At 45.2% G+C, this 17,976-nt stretch overlaps 1 protein-coding gene across 3 annotated transcripts in view; it reads left to right on the top strand.

Annotated features, from left to right (window-relative positions):
* adamtsl3 (ADAMTS-like 3) overlaps window positions 1-17,976 on the top strand; it is a 229,605-nt gene that overhangs the window by 149,148 nt on the left and 62,481 nt on the right. Inside the window, exons 8-15 of one of the 3 annotated variants that reach the window (XR_003870383.1) lie at window positions 3,057-3,131; window positions 5,652-5,809; window positions 7,129-7,240; window positions 8,304-8,442; window positions 8,638-8,688; window positions 9,721-9,931; window positions 11,382-11,529; window positions 17,526-17,608. Coding sequence is in view for 2 of the 3 variants with exons in the window: in XM_029720792.1 (XP_029576652.1) it covers window positions 3,057-3,131; window positions 5,652-5,809; window positions 7,129-7,240; window positions 8,304-8,442; window positions 8,638-8,688; window positions 9,721-9,931; window positions 11,382-11,529; window positions 17,524-17,612 (983 nt within the window). In the remaining variant the exon portion in view is untranslated. Of the gene's footprint in view, window positions 1-3,056; window positions 3,132-5,651; window positions 5,810-7,128; window positions 7,241-8,303; window positions 8,443-8,637; window positions 8,689-9,720; window positions 9,932-11,381; window positions 11,530-17,523; window positions 17,613-17,976 lie in introns of those variants that run through there. The other 2 variants (XM_029720791.1, XM_029720792.1) reach the window with 2 other exon arrangements.

Genomic DNA, 17,976 nt, shown 5'->3' with positions numbered 1-17,976 from the left:
ACACACACATTCTGTGCCACTTGTACTTTACCTGTGAGAGGTTTACAGTTTAGAGACACTGGGTGGGGCTTGGAGGGGGGGGTTGTTAACGTAACTGTCACAAGTTGTTTCTACAGTAGATATCAGATGTTATTACCTGGTTGGAGGGGGGTGTTAACGTGACTGTCACAAGGTGTTTCTACAGTAAATATCAGATGTTTTTATCTGGTTGGAGGGGGGGGTGTTAACGTGACTGTCACAAGGTGTTTCTACAGTAGATATCAGATGTTATCACCTGGTTGGAGGGGGGTGTTAACGTGACTGTCACAAGGTGTTTCTACAGTGACTGTCACAAGGTGTTTCTACAGTAGATATCAGATGGTATCACCTGGTTGGAGGGGGGGGGGGTGTTAATGTGACTGTCACAATGTGTTTCTACAGTAGATATCAGATGGTATCACCTGGTTGGAGGGGGGGGTTGTTAACGTGACTGTCACAAGGTGTTTCTACAGTAGATATCAGATGTTATTACCTGGTTGGAGGGGGGGGGGGTGTTAACGTGACTGTCACAAGGTGTTTCTACAGTGACTGTCACAAGGTGTTTCTACAGTAGATATCAGATGTTATTACCTGGGGGGGGGGGTGTTAACGTGACTGTCACAAGGTGTTTCTACAGTGACTGTCACAAGGTGTTTCTACAGTAGATATCAGATGTTATAACCTGGTTGGAGGGGGGTGATAACGTGACTGTCACAAGGTGTTTCTACAGTAGATATCAGATGTTATCACCTGGTTGGAGGGGGGTGTTAATGTGACTGTCACAAGGTGTTTCTACAGTGACTGTCACAAGGTGTTTCTACAGTAGATATCAGATGTTATCACCTGGTTGGAGGGGGGTGTTAATGTGACTGTCACAAGGTGTTTCTACAGTGACTGTCACAAGGTGTTTCTACAGTAGATATCAGATGTTATCACCTGGTTGGAGGGGGGTGTTAACGTGACTGTCACAAGGTGTTTCTACAGTAGATATCAGATGATATTACCTGGTTGGAAGGGGGGGGGGGTGTTAACGTGACTGTCACAAGCTGTTTCTACAGTAGATATCAGATGTTATTACCTGGTTGGAGGGGGGTTGTTAACGTAACTGTCACAAGCTGTTTCTACTGTAGATATCAGACGTTATTACCTGGTTGGAGGGGGGTGTTAACGTAACTGTCACAAGGTGTTTCTACAGTAGATATCAGATGTTATCACCTGGTTGGAGGGGGGTTGTTAACGTAACTGTCACAAGGTGTTTCTACAGTAGATATCAGATGTTATCACCTGGTTGGAGGGGGGTGATAACGTGACTGTCACAAGGTGTTTCTACAGTAGATATCAGATGATATTACCTGGTTGGAGGGGGGGGTGTTAACGTGACTGTCACAAGCTGTTTCTACAGTAGATATCAGATGTTATTACCTGGTTGGAGGGGGGGTGTTGTTAATGTGACTGTCACAAGGTGTTTCTACAGTAAATATCAGATGTTTTTACCTGGTTTATCTCTACACACACACACGAGTGAACACACACACACACACACACACACACACACACACTAACACATTTAGAATTGGCACATTGCAGACTGCAGAGGGAGAAATATGGGTTATCATTTTTCCTCTCTGGTTTGTAAACTCAGTTTCCATGTTGCTCCTTGGAAGAACATTCCTTATCACAGTCTTAGCCTACGTCCCAAATGGCACCCCATTCATTTATAGTACACTACTTTTGACCAGGGCCCCTAGGCTGTCACTTGGGTCTCAAATTCTGACAATGCTTTTACAGTCCAACGGTTACTCCAGTTTTTTCAACACTGAATTCTCAAGATACATCACAGATACATTATTTCATTCCACTTTGAAACAAAATAGTTTCGACACAGTTCTATTTGACCTAATAAAATTTGTTGTCACTTTTTCTTTACATTAACTGTATGCTTAAGTGGTTTCTGGAGGTGTTTCAACAGTTTGACTTGTTTCAACACACTTTCCTTTGGCCTCACCAACCCCCTTCGTTGATAAGACACTGAAGGTCAGTATGATCTGCCAACTGAAGTAGAACTCCTACACGCTGGCTGTGTCCCAAAAGGGCACCTTATTCCCTACATGACAGAGCCCTATGGGGGCCCCGTCAAAGGCAGTGCACTATATAGGGAATAGGGTACAATTTAGGACCGGCCCAACTTTACTTACTGATGTTAATGTTCATGGTGAGATCTGAAGCCAAAAGGAGTTCGTTGTTCAAATCAACTGAAACAGGGAGGAAACAGTCACGCCAGCTGGATAATAAGAACAGGTAAAGATTACTTAATTTGTTTACCCTAAAAGGAAAAGAAACCTGCACTGCTCTTACTCCTATCACTTACAAGCTTTTTAATTTTCTCACTTTATTAAAGCTTAGGTGTCAGCCTCTTGGACTTCAGCAAAAGCTCTGACGAAGAGGAAGACACGTCAGCTTTAATAAGATAAGTGATACGAGGAAGAGCTATGCGTGGGATGTCTCTTTGAAGTTATCACATTATTCCCACACCTGCAACAAGAACTCAGGCATGAGAGTGCTATCTACCCAACAGCTTAGTGGACAATTGTTACACTCTCAGAAATGACAGATGTGTCGTGTTTAGAGACCATCTGTTAATTACGTCTGTATCTGCCGTATCTATTTCCAGATTAACTAAGCGTTTATTATTTTAGGACATTTAGTGTATTGTATTCTAAGAGTGTCTTTTATGTACTCTGGGGACATTTTATGCGATGACATTTTTTGTATTGTGGAGACATTTCTGTGTATTGTGCTGACATTTTAAGTATACTGTGGCAATTGTATGTATTCAGGAATTTGGTGCATTGTGAGTATATTTTGGTGTATTGTGGGTACATTTTGGTTTAATGTGGAAACAAACTGGAATTTGGTGTATTTTGGGACATTTGATGTATTGTGCTGACATTGTGGTGTATTGTGAGGACATTTGGGGTATTGTGGAGACATTTTGGCATTTGTTGAGTAGTCTAAATTAAATCTCCTTTGTCCTACAGCTGTGAAGACAGTGCTGGAAGTCCCCTTGGGAAGTAGGAGTTTGAGAGTCAGCTCTAAGGGACCTGATGTCATAGGTGAGTACTTCACTGTTCAAGGGGCCTGTCCAATCTGCACACAAACACACACACAAACACAAACAACCACACACACTTTCTCTTGGTCTCTCTTTCTCTCTAAACATCTGGGCTAACAAATGTTCTTCTGGCAGCTAATCAGTGCTAGTGATTTATAGAGGAAGTCATCACGCTATGTCTAACTCTGCCCAGCACTGTGAGAATCACATACCACACTGACAACGCTCAGCTGAAATATAGATGTGTTCAACCTATGAGCCACTCTGATGTGCGCGCACACACACACACACACACACACACACACACACACACACACACACACACACACACACACACACACACACACACACACACACACACACACACACACACATACATGCAGGTAGAAATTCAAACACACACACACACACACACACACACACACACACACACAGGCAAGTAGAAACTCAAACACACACTTGCAGGTAGAGACGCAGACATGCACACACATGTGCGAAGAAAAACGCACACTCACACACGTCATGCTTTGCCATTCAAGAATGTTCAGAGATTCCAGAATGTTCCAATGAGGTTCTAAAAAGCAGTGGTGATAGAGGGAGGGAGAGAGAAAGAGGGAGACAGAGTTCTCTCCTCTCCTCTCTGTTGGCTTGTGTTGGGAGCTCATGCATTTCAGATTTATGGGATGTATTTCCTATGTGTGAGCGTGTGTGTGTTTGCGTGTGCGTGAGAGCGCTCTGTGCATGTGTGCGAGACTGCTTCAAGTGTGTGTGTGTGTGTGTGTGTGTGTGTGTGTGTGTGTGTGTGTGTGTGTGTGTGTGTGTGTGTGAGCTCAGCGTGTGTGCCTCTCTGATTCCACAGGAGACATGGCTAACTCCAGCTGCCTCGTTGGTGGCCAACATCATAATACACCCATACAACTCCACATGTTTAAGTGGATGTGTGTTTTGTCAGATGTTTCAAAACAAGGGTTTTGAGTGACCTTCGAATTACTTTAACAGATCGTTTATCAACTATCAGGAGACTAGCGAGGCCGACGTGGAGAAGGAAAAGAACAGTGACGTAAAAAAGCAGAAAAGGAGAGCAAAGTAAAACACGGTAAAGGAGAGCAGAGTAAAAGCCGGTAAAGGAGAGCAGAGTAAAAGCCGGTAAAGGAGAGCAGAGTAAAACCCTGTAAAGGAGAGCAGAGTAAAACCCGGTAAAGGAGAGCAGAGTAAAACCCGGTAAAGGAGAGCAGAGTAAAACCCGGTAAAGGAGAGCAGAGTAAAACCCGGTAAAGGAGAGCAGAGTAAAACCCGGTAAAGGAGAGCAGAGTAAAAGCCGGTAAAGGAGAGCAGAGTAAAAGCCGGTAAAGGAGAGCAGAGTAAAACCCAGAAAAGGAGAGCAGAGTAAAACCCGGTAAAGGAGAGCAGAGTAAAACCCGGTAAAGGAGAGCAGAGTTAAACCCTGTAAAGGGGAGAGCAGAGGAAAAACTGATTTGAGAAATGTAAAGCCTCTGGAACCCAGCTTCAAGTTCACAAACTCTACTGAAACAAAATATTGTTAGGAGCGGTTTGAGAGAAGTGGTATCATATTTTCACCTTGGGGCTTTTCTTAAAAGGCTATTTGGCTTACAAATGGCTTATTTTTTAATATGGCAAAGGGCTACATTGTGGTTAATTATTTCAACTTGTGAAATTCAAAATTCTCATTTGTGATGTACTGTATAATTGATGTTGAAAATACATTAAACACACCTGGGCCTTTCCAGAAACATTTGTTGAACGTGAGTTGAGAGTTTGTTGAAATGTTAGTGATTCCATTCATCTCTAATGTAAAACATTTTTTGGAAGACGTTTGAATCTTCCCCCTCATAAAAGATTTTGTGAGAAACACATATGTTAGAGAAAGACAAATAAAGAGAGGGGGGGGATGACAAGAAGAACGGCCGATGCTGTGCCGTGGGACAGATGAATATGATTATGTCTCTACCAGAAATTACTCTATCAAATTCACTGTTTATTTTCTCACACCCACTCAGTCATTTGGCCAATAGACATTCAAAGAGTCACACATCAATGACTGTCATTGGAGATGATGAAGTCTCTATTGTTAAATCTTTTTAATATTAAACTGTTAGCACCGTGACCTTTATCTTAGCCTTGGTGTATTGGGCCCATATTCATAAAGCGTCTAAGAGTAGGAGTGCTGATCTAGGATCGGGTCCCCGTTGCCCATATAAATATTATACATTGTGATCTAAAAGGAGAAACTAATCCCAGCACTCCTACTCCGATACGTTTTATGAATATGGGCACTGGTCCGTTCACACACACACACACACACACACTGGTTAAAACCACTCTTAGTGATCTACATCAACACCGTTATCAACTGTTCTTGGTGTGAGGAGTACTGCTGATGAACTTTATACATCCAGATTTACCTCATTATGTCTGTGTGTGTCTCTCTCTGTCTGTCTCTGTCTCTCTCTCCCTCAATCTCTCTCCCCCCTCTCATTCTCTCTCTCTCTCTCTCCTGCAGTAATCGAGACCCAGTCTCTGCAGGGTCGGAAAGAGGAGCACAGTCTGGTCTCTCCCGGTTCCTACCTCATCGGCAACACCACCGTGGACTACCAGAAAGGGACAGACAGACAGACGTTCAGGACACAAGGACCTCTGGGAGCCGATTACATCATCAAGGTGACACGAGGAAGAGGCGCTGAGTCAGTGGCCTGGAGGCAAATGTTAATCCTACCTACCTATCTAGGATCAGATTAACCCATCTCAAGTAATGATCTTAACATAAGGGGGATCAAACATATCTGATCCTGTATCAGTAGTTATAATGGAAATGTCTACCTACATCATTCATGAGGGAAACGCCTACCTACATCATCCAAGAGTCATTTCTCAATTTCTCTCATGATTCTGACAGTCTTTTTTGTGTTCTTAGATGTTGTAATCTGAGTAACCATATCAATATTGTTTTTGTAAATGACCATTCTTTTACATCCACTCATGTCAGAATACTGAACAGATTGATGACAATTTTGTAGAGAAAGCCCTTGCCAATACATACACATTGCATGTTAGTGCAGTATGCTGATTACACCCTCAAAGTAAGCTTGCGTCCCAAATCACACCCTATTCCCTTTGTAGTGCACTACCGTTGACCTAGTGCACTTTGAAGTAGTGCACTGTAGGGAATAGGGTTCCATTTGGGACAGTACCAAAGCTCTCTCCCATGTCATTGAGGTTATCAAAGCATTGCACAAACATGACAAGACTCCCATTTCTGTGGCAATAAAACACTGCGTGTCATGGCTCTCCTAATCATCATCATCATCATCGTTAGCGTTATCTTCATCATGATCATCATAATCTGATAATCAGGCCCTGTGGGTATTCCATAGCAGACACTAGTATGTAGGCCTAGGCTGCCTGCTAAATGGCGCCCTTTTCCCTTTTTAGTCCACAACTTTTAAAATGATTGCACTATAAAGGTAAAAGGGTTCCGCTGTTTTTCACATGGAACCAATGACGTAATGACATAATATAGGATTTGGACCGGCGCCTACAGCGTCGGCGACGTAAATGAACTACACATTACCCACATCACAAATGTTTAGTTTAGAAAAAAACTTCTACTTTCATCTGATGTTACCAAATCCTTGTTTATTCAATGTGATTATTAATGTTGAAATAATTCATTTGAATAAAGGGATACTAGAAGGGAGTGTGGTCCAAATGCTTGGTTGCGAGACGTTCTTCTGATGAATGTTCTGTGTGAAAATGAGGATTTGGTTGGTTCTAGTTGGCACCAGAGCCTGTTCAGACACTGAGTTTTACGACTTGATACACTGAGTTCTAAGGCCAGTGACTGAGTTTGAGTTTTAAATCTCAATAATCTTTCTAAACATGTCTAGATCTCTAGACATCTTTAGATATCAATGTGTGAGTGCGTGCACGTGATTGTGTGAGTGTGCGTCTGTGTCTAACAGTGTGTGTGTTCTCTCCAGGTGAAATATGCTGCTCCCAGGGACACGATGGTCCAGTTCCTGTTCTATCAACCAATCAGGTACCAGTGGCGAGAGACTGACTTCTTCCCCTGCTCAGTCACCTGTGGAGGAGGTGAGACTGACCCCAGATCAGCTCTTAAAGAGACTGTTGTTGCTAGCTAACAAGGCCAAGCCTTTTGGGGATCCTAAGCAATCAAAAACCTTTGTGGTGAAAACGGCACCTGTCTTGGTGGTGGAGAGAAAAATGAGCAGTTTTAAAGATAATTTCACTTCAATTTAAAATGTTTTGCCATGGCGCTCAGGTAGTTATTGCAGTTTTAAAACACATTTCATGCAATTCTACTCTATGGAAACTTGCGTATTCTACTATTCTAACTCTCAATAGTAAGTTGAGAACCAACTGAGTTCCTAGCAGCCGTGGGGCCCTAAGCGGCCGCTTATATTGCTTGTGCCAGCACTTGTGCCAGCACTGAAGATTTATGACTGAACCCAGATCAGCTCTTATAGAGACTGTTGGTGCCAACTATTAGTTAAAGTTTATGATTGAACCCAGATAGTTCTTATAGAGATTGTTCTTGTTGCCAGCAATAGCTTTGACTGAACCGGGATCAGCTCTTATAGAGACTGTTGAAGCCAGCTATTAGTTAAAGTTCATGATTGAACCCAGATAATTCTTATAGAGATTGTTGAAGCCAGCTATTAGCTGAAGCATTATGACTGAACCCAGATCCTTCTTATAAAGACTGTTCTTGTTGCCAGCAATCTCTTTCCCTGAACCTGGATCAGCTCTTATTGATACTGTTGAAGCCAACTACTAGTTAAAGTTTATGACTGAACCCAGATCAGCTCTTATATGTGTCAAAGCTGGAGAGATGTTGATGAGGCTTGAGATATGATTGAGCAAAACGTTAGCCCAGCATTAACCAAACGTTTATCCAATGTTTTCCATTTCATACATTCAATTTATATTTTGTTTACATTTTGGTTGCTGTTTTATGAGGCAATGCAGCCAATTGTGAATGACCCAAAGTGTCTGTGTTTTAGTTTCCTTTCATGTTTCTTCCCAAAACAGACATTGAGACAAACATTTGAAGTGCCCAAAATGAACATGTTAGTCCAATGTTTGCTTTCTATCCTATTCATTGCTGACCTTGATGGTTTCTGTCTGTTGCCAGGTTACCAGCTGAACTCAGCAGAGTGCACAGACATCAGGTCCAGTCAGGTGTTACCAGAGCACCACTGTAACAGCTACCCTGAGAACACCAAACCCACGCCCAAACTCAAGGAGTGCAACATGGACCTCTGTCCTGAGAGGCATGTACATGTACCGATCACAATGGTTGCCCTCTGGGCCCTGGTCAAAAGCAGTGCACCATGTAGAATTGGGAGCCATTTGGGACATACCCTATTCTGTTTCCAGTCATGGTTGTGCATGTGAAGGCTGTATAGGAAGCATGGTTCCTCTGAATGGTCATGGTGACATGGCGTCTTCCTCTTTCTCCTCTCTAGTGATGGCTTCATAGAGGTGATGCCTTATGACCACTTTCAGCCTCTGCCACGGTGAGTGACCATCATAGTCTATCACAGAGCCTGTACTACTGTAGTACCCTGGACAGGACACTAGTCTATCACAGAGCCTGTACTATTGTAGTACCCTGGACAGGACACTAGTCTATTACAGAGCCTGTACTACTGTAGTACCCTGGACAGGACACTAGTCTATCACAGAGCCTGTACTACTGTAGTACCCTGGACAGGACACTAGTCTATCACAGAGCCTGTACTACTGTAGTACCCTGGACAGGACGCTAGTCTATCACAGAGCCTGTACTACTGTAGTACCCTGGACAGGACACTAGTCTATCACAGAGCCTGTACTACAGTAGTACACCCCCTGGACAGGACACTAGTCTATCACAGGGCCTGTACTACTGTAGTACCCTGGACAGGACACTAGTCTATCACAGAGCCTGTACTACTGTAGTACCTGGACAGGACATTAGTCTATCACAGAGCCTGTACTACAGTAGTACACCCCCTGGACAGGACACTAGTCTATCACAGGGCCTGTACTACTGTAGTACCCTGGACAGGACACTAGTCTATCACAGAGCCTGTACTACTGTAGTACCCTGGACAGGACACTAGTCTATCACAGGGCCTGTACTATTGTAGTACCCTGGACAGGACACTAGTCTATCACAGGGCCTGTACTATTGTAGTACCCTGGACAGGACACTAGTCTATTACAGAGCCTGCACTACTGTAGTACACCCCCTGGACAGGACACTAGTCTATCACAGGGCCTGTACTACCGTAGTACTATGACATTATTATTACTGTCAGTAACAGAGAGGACATGTCAAACATCTTCTGAGCATATATATTATTCCTACATCTTTGTGGTTACAAATACATCTCATTCTATTCCATATGTCCCTGTGTTCTGTGTTATGCCTATGCTATGTCACTGAATTAAGTGTCACAGATAGTCACAACCATGTTATAGTTCTGTGTTAGCTATTCCTATGCTATCTCACTGTATAAAGCATCATAAAGAGTTATACGCATCTTATTGCTGTTTCTCCCCAGGTGGGAGCAGGGTCCCTGGACAGAGTGTTCAGTGTCGTGTGGGGAGAGCGGCGGGCTGCAGGAGCGCAGCGTGGTGTGTGTTGAGGACGACGCCCACGGACACATCACTCAGGTGGAGGAGTGGAAATGCACACACTCCCCTCGTCCAATCACGCAGCAGAGCTGCAACAGCTTCACCTGCCCACAGTGGGTTGCCATGGAGTGGTCTCAGGTGAGCTACCAAGTGAAAACATCTAATCAATGTTTATTGATCGCGTACACAGTTTAGAAGGTGTTATAGTGGGTGCAGCGAAATGCTTATGTTACTAGCTTCTAACAATGCAGTAAAATGTCTAACAATTAAAATGTTCAAAAAAATAATAATAATAAAGAACGGCGGGACGAATCTGATTACCCAAATAGCACTGCAGCAGTAATGAAATGCAATCTATACGTATGTAAACCAGGATCATTTACACAGGATCAGCCAAGAACTATATGTATATGTATAGCAGTAGATATTTTAGAGTAATCTCTGTCAAACATCCAGTATAGAAATAAAGATGCAGTGTAGCTAAAATTCAGTGTACAGTATTTGAAATAATATGATACAGTATTTACAGTATTTACCAGTGTTTCAATGTCTCTATAGCATGAGACAGCACTGTTGGCTGTGTGTGTCTGAGTATGTGAGTGTGTGTGTGTGTGTGTGTATGTCTGTGTGTTTGTGAGTATGAGGTGTGTGTGGGTGTATCTGATGGTCTGGTAATAGAAGCTGTTCAACAGTCTGATGGTAATAGAAGCTGTTCAACAGTCTGATGGTAATAGAAGCTGTTCAACAGTCTGATGGTCTGGTAATATAAGCTGTTCAACAGTCTGATGGTCTGGTAATATAAGCTGTTCAACAGTCTGATGGTCTGGTAATAGAAGCTGTTCAACAGTCTGATGGTCTGGTAATAGAAGCTGTTCAACAGTCTGATGTTCTGGTAATAGAAGCTGTTCAACAGTCTGATGGTCTGGTGATAGAAGCTGGTTTTTATTCTCTTGGTCTTAGCGGTGATGCACCTGTACTGACTCCGTCTGTCAGACAGTAGCCAAATGAACAGTCCTTGGCTCAGGTGGAATGGGTCCTTAACGGTCTTCTTGGCCTTCCATTGACACCGAACTCTGTAGATGTCCTGGAGGGAAGGCAGTTGCCCTCACCTCCCTCTGGAGAGCCATGCGGTTGAGTGTTGATCAGTTGCCGTACCAGGTGGTGATGCAGCCCGACAGATTGCGGTCAATGGTACATCTGTAGATGTTTGTGAGGGTCTTAGGGGCCACGCCAAATGTATTCAGCCGCCTGAGGTTGTAGAGGCGCCTTCTTCACCATGATGTCGGTGTGACGAGACCTTTTCAGGTCCTCAGTGATGTGCACACAGAAGAACTTGAAGCCACTGCCTCTGTTAATTGGCTACAAGCCTCTGTAAACTGGCTATGAAGCCTCTATGAACTGGCCATGAAGCCTCTATGAACTGGCTGTATGTGGTAAGAACAGGAGCTTATGTGCATATAACATATACAATTTATATAAAGTCAGTATTACGTTTATATAAATGTGTGTGTGTGTGTGTGTGTGTGTGTGTGTGTGTGTGTGTGTGTGTGTGTGTGTGTGTGTGTGTGTGTGTGCGTGTGTTTTTCAGTGCACAGTGACGTGTGGCCGTGGGTTGCGGTACAGAGTGGTCCTGTGTATTGACCACAGGGGACAGCACACTGGTGGCTGTAACACATCCCTCAAACCACATATCAAAGAAGACTGCCTGGTACCTGTCGCATGCCACAAACCCAGAGGTACAGTATCCACTGTGTCTGTGTTTATGTGTGTGTCCCCCTGTCTACATACAACTAGTACTGTCAGCCTCCCCTGTCTACATACAACTAGTACTGTCAGCCTCCCCTGTCTACATACAACTACTACTGTCAGCCTCCCCTGTCTACATACAACTAGTACTGTCAGCCTCCCCCTGTCTACATACAACTAGTACTGTCAGCCTCCCCCTGTCTACATACAACTAGTACTGTCAGCCTCCCCCTGTCTACATACAACTAGTACTGTCAGCCTCCCCCTGTCTACATACAACTAGTACTGTCAGCCTCCCCTGTCTACATACAGCTAAAACTGTCAGCCTCCCCCTGTCTACATACAGCTAATAATGTCACCCCCCGCCTGTCTACATACAACTAGTACTGTCAGCCTCCCCCTGTCTACATACAACTAGTACTGTCAGCCTCCCCTGTCTACATACAACTAGTACTGTCAGCCTCCCCTGTCTACATACAACTATTACTGTCAGCCTCCCCTGTCTACATACAGCTAACACTGTCAGCCTCCCCCTGTCTACATACAACTAGTACTGTCAGCCTCCCCTGTCTACATACAGCTAATACTGTCAGCCTCCCCTGTCTACATACAACTAGTACTGTCAGCCTCCCCTGTCTACATACAGCTAGTACTGACAGCCTCCCCCTGTCAACATACAACTAGTACTGACAGCCTCCCCCTGTCAACATACAACTAGTACTGTCAGCCTCCCCCTGTCAACATACAGCTAATACTGTCAGCCTGCCCCTGTCTACATACAACTAGTACTGTCAGCCTCCCGTGTCTACATACAACTAGTACTGTCAGCCTCCCCTGACTACATACAACTAGTACTGTCAGCCTCCCCCTGTCTACATACAACTAGTACTGTCAGCCTCCCCTGTCTACATACAACTAGTACTGTCAGCCTCCCCTGTCTACATACAACTAGTACTGTCAGCCTCCCCCTGTCTATATACAACTAGTACTGTCAGCCTCCCCCTGTCTACATACAACTAGTACTGTCAGCCTCCCCTGTCTACATACAACTAGTACTGTCAGCCTCCCCCTGTCTACATACAACTAGTACTGTCAGCCTCCCTTGTCTACATACAGCTAATACTGTCAGCCTCCCCCTGTCTACATACAGCTAATACTGTCAGCCTCCCCCTGTCTACATACAACTAGTACTGTCAGCCTCCCCCTGTCTACATACAACTAGTACTGTCAGCCTCCCCTGTCTACATACAACTAGTACTGTCAGCCTCCCCTGTCTACATACAACTATTACTGTCAGCCTCCCCTGTCTACATACAGCTAATACTGTCAGCCTCCCCCTGTCTACATACAACTAGTACTGTCAGCCTCCCCTGTCTACATACAGCTAATACTGTCAGCCTCCCCTGTCTACATACAACTAGTACTGTCAGCCTCCACTGTCTACACACAGCTAATACTGTCAGCCTGCCCCTGTCTACATACAACTAATACTGTCAGCCTCCCCCTGTCTACATACAGCTAATACTGTCAGCCACCCCCTGTCTACATACAACTAGTACTGTCAGCCTCCCCCTGTCAACATACAACTAGTACTGTCTGCCTCCCCTGTCTACATACAACTAGTACTGACAGCCTCCCCCTGTCAACATACAACTAGTACTGTCAGCCTCCCCCTGTCAACATACAGCTAATACTGTCAGCCTGCCCCTGTCTACATACAAATAGTACTGTCAGCCTCCCCCTGTCTACATACAACTAGTACTGTCAGCCTCCCGTGTCTACATACAACTAGTACTGTCAGCCTCCCCTGTCTACATACAACTAGTACTGTCAGCCTCCCCCTGTCTACATACAACTAGTACTGTCAGCCTCCCCTGTCTACATACAACTAGTACTGTCAGCCTCCCCCTGTCTACATACAGCTAATACTGTCAGCCACCCCCTGTCTACATACAACTAGTACTGTCAGCCTTCCCCTGTCAACATACAACTAGTACTGTCAGCCTCCCCTGTCTACATACAACTAGTACTGTCAGCCTCCCCTGTCTACATACAACTAGTACTGACAGCCTCCCCCTGTCAACATACAACTAGTACTGTCAGCCTCCCCCTGTCAACATACAGCTAATACTGTCTGCCTGCCCCTGTCTACATACAACTAGTACTGTCAGCCTCCCCCTGTCTACATACAACTAGTACTGTCAGCCTCCCGTGTCTACATACAACTAGTACTGTCAGCCTCCCCTGTCTACATACAACTAGTACTGTCAGCCTCCCCTGTCTACATACAACTAGTACTGTCAGCCTCCCCTGTCTACATACAACTAGTACTGTCAGCCTCCCCTGTCTACATACAACTATTACTGTCAGCCTCCCCTGTCTACATACAACTAGTACTGTCAGCCTCCCCTGTCTACATACAACTAGTACTGTCAGCCTCCCCTGTCTACATACAGCTAATAATGTCAGCCTCCCCTGTCTACATACAACTAGTACTGTCAGCCTCCCCTGTCTACACACAGCTAATACTGTCAGCCTGCCCCTGTCTACATACAACTAATACTGTCAGCCTCCCCCTGTCTACATACATCTAATACTGTCAGCCACCCCCTGTCTACATACAACTAGTACTGTCAGCCTCCCCCTGTCAACATACAACTAGTACTGTCAGCCTGCCCCTGTCTACATACAACTAGTACTGTCAGCCTGCCCCTGTCTACATACAACTAGTACTGTCAGCCTCCCCCTGTCTACATACAACTAGTACTGTCATCCTCCCGTGTCTACATACAACTAGTACTGTCAGCCTCCCCTGTCTACATACAACTAGTACTGTCAGCCTCCCCTGTCTACATACAACTAGTACTGTCAGCCTCCCCCTGTCTACATACAACTAGTACTGTCAGCCTCCCCTGTCTACATACAACTAGTACTGTCAGCCTCCCCCTGTCTACATACAGCTAATACTGTCAGCCACCCCCTGTCTACATACAACTAGTACTGTCAGCCTCCCCCTGTCAACATACAACTAGTACTGTCAGCCTCCCCTGTCTACATACAACTAGTACTGTCAGCCTCCCCTGTCTACATACAACTAGTACTGACAGCCTCCCCCTGTCAACATACAACTAGTACTGTCAGCCTCCCCCTGTCAACATACAGCTAATGCTGTCTGCCTGCCCCTGTTTACATACAACTAGTACTGTCAGCCTCCCCCTGTCTACATACAACTAATACTGTCAGCCTCCCGTGTCTACATACAACTAGTACTGTCAGCCTCCCCTGTCTACATACAACTAGTACTGTCAGCCTCCCCTGTCTACATACAACTAGTACTGTCAGCCTCCCCCTGTCTACATACAACTAGTACTGTCAGCCTCCCCTGTCTACATACAACTAGTACTGTCAGCCTCCCCCTGTCTACATACAACTAGTACTGTCAGCCTCCCCCTGTCTACATACAACTAGTACTGTCAGCCTCCCCTGTCTACATACAACTAGTACTGTCAGCCTCCCCTGTCTACATACAACTAGTACTGTCAGCCTCCCCTGTCTACATATAACTAGTACTGTCAGCCTCCCCTTGTCTACATACAACTAGTACTGTCAGCCTCCCCCTGTCTACATACAACTAGTACTGTCAGCCTGCCCCTGTATACATACAACTAGTACTGTCAGCCTCCCCCTGTCTACATACAACTAGTACTGTCAGCCTCCCCCTGTCTACATACAACTAGTACTGTCAGCCTCCCCCTGTCTACATACAACTAGTACTGTCAGCCTCCCCCTGTCTACATACAACTAGTACTGTCAGCCTCCCCTGTCTACGTACAGCTAACACTGTCAGCCTCCCCCTGTCTACATACAGCTAATACTGTCAGCCTCCCCCTGTCTACATACAGCTAATACTGTCAGCCTCCCCCTGTCGACAAACAGCTAAGACTGTCAGCCTCCCCCTGTCGACATACAGCTAAGACTGTCAGCCTCCCCCTGTCTACATACAACTAGTACTGTCAGCCTCCCCCTGTCTACATACAACTAGTACTGTCAGCCTCCCCTGTCTACATACAACTAGTACTGTCAGCCTCCCCTTGTCTAAATACAACTAGTACTGTCAGCCTCCCCCTGTCTACATACAACTAGTACTGTCAGCCTCCCCCTGTCTACATACAACTAGTACTGTCAGCCTCCGCTGTCTACATACAACTAATACTGTCAGCCTCCCCCTGTCAACATACAGCTAATACTGTCAGCCTCCCCCTGTCAACATACAGCTAATACTGTCAGCCTCCCCCTGTCAACATACAGCTAAGACTGTCAGCCTCCCCCTATCCACATACAGCTAAGACTGTCAGTCTCCCCCTATCCACATACAGCTAAGACTGTCAGCCTCCCCATGTCAACACACAGCTAATACTGTCAGCATTCCCCGGTCTACATACAGCTAATACTGTCAGCCTCCCCCTGTCGACATACAGCTAATACTGTCAGCCTCCCCCTGTCGACATACAGCTAATACTGTCAGCCTCCCCATGTCGACATACAGCTAATACTGTCAGCCTCCCCCTGTCCACATTCAGCTAATCCTGTCAGCCTCCCCCTGTCAACATACAGTTAATACTGACAGCCTCCCCTGTCGACATACAGCTAATACTGTCAGCCTCCCCCTGTCTACATAAAGCTAATACTGTTAGCCTCCCCCTGTCGGCATACAGCTAATACTGTCAGCCTCCCCCGTCAACATACAGCTAATACTGTCAGCCTCCCCCTGTCAACATACAGCTAATACTGTCAGCCTCCCCCGTCAACATACAGCTAATACTGTCAGCCTCCCCCGTCAACATACAGCTAATACTGTCAGCCTCCCCCTGTCAACATACAGCTAATACTGTCAGCCTCCCCCTGTCGACATACAGCTAATACTGTCAGCCTCCCCCTGTCAACATACAGCTAATACTGTCAGCCTCCCCCTGTCAACATACAGTCAGGAGTAAAACTCAATCTGGCAAGCAAATATTTACGCAGCAGACAATGAACTAAGTCATAGGGCTTCATTATCACAGCTAGATATGGCTGAGGGACTGGAGACTAAAGACCACTGGGGTGTGTATATGTGTGTGTGTATGTATGTGTGTGTGTGTGTGGGGGGGGGGTGTATCAGAAAGTCTGTGTGTGCAGTGATGTGGGTTTGGCTCTAGAACTCCAGGCTTCAGTAATGTTGGCAAAGAGTCAAAACTGGCATCGTGGTAGACATCTGGAGTAAATGGTGGGTGAAAATATGAGCTACTTGAGAGAGAAATATTTGCTTTTTAAAAGTCTCCCAGTGAAATAGTAAGGATGATCATTTGATTGAGAGGAGGAGATGTATTGTATATCAACCGCCCCTCTCTTCTGATTTAGTAGTATGGTGATTGGTTTGATAGTTTTCATGCTGGGTTGTCAAGGTCAGTCAGGGTCAGTCAGGGCCTTGCACACCCATGCACACAGTCTCTCTTACACGTGTACACACAGACAGACAGACAGACAGACAGACAGACAGACAGACAGACAGACAGACAGACAGACAGACAGACAGACAGACAGAGACATGCATGCATGCATACACACACATTTGTTTTACTGTCCTTGTGGGGACCAAACAATTGATTCCCATTCAAAATCCTATTTTCCCTAACCGTAACCCTTTAACCTAACCATAACCCTAACTAACTGTAACCCTAAACCTAATTCCTAAGCCTAAAATAGCATTTTTCCTTGCCGGCTGGCGAAATGTCCCCACAAGGATAGTTAAACCAGAGAGAGAGATGTTCCACACATTGCAGTATTATCCTAGGCGAACCCTTGTGGATGGGTGCATTTCATCAGAAAATGGGTAGATATAGCATGGGAACGTGGCCTAAAACTCTCTTTCCCTGATCTGGAGTCAGTTACTATGCCCAGTGTAAGGCAGCTGACTAACTATGTGTGTTTAATATCTGGTCTAGAGTCAGTTCCTGTGGAGGCCAAGCTACCCTGGTTAAAACAAGCCCAGGAGCTGGAAGAAGAACGCACTGCTACAGAGGAACCAACGTGAGTAGAGATAAACACACTCAAGTCCACACTGCATGCGCACACGCACACAGACGCAAGATCACACACATACGGTCCCATGTGGCTCAGTTGGTAGAGCATGGTTTTTGCAATGCCAGGGTTGTGGGTTTGATTCCCACGGGGGACCAGTACGGAGAAAAAATATATGAAATGTATGCATTCACTACTATAAGTTGCTCTGGATAAGAGAGTCTGCTAAATGACTAAAATGTCAAATGTACAAACACACATGCACAAGAACACATAGGCACACGCGCACACACACACACACATGACAAACACACACAGCAAGAGAACCTGGATGGAAGTCTACTTCTGCCACTGTCTCTCTGTCTTTCTCTTTGTCT

This window comes from Salmo trutta, chromosome 29 (genome assembly GCF_901001165.1).
Source record: "Salmo trutta chromosome 29, fSalTru1.1, whole genome shotgun sequence".
Classification (NCBI taxonomy): domain Eukaryota; kingdom Metazoa; phylum Chordata; class Actinopteri; order Salmoniformes; family Salmonidae; genus Salmo; species Salmo trutta.
Note: the sequence above shows the minus strand (reverse complement) of the source record. Positions and strands in the feature narration are given on the sequence as shown.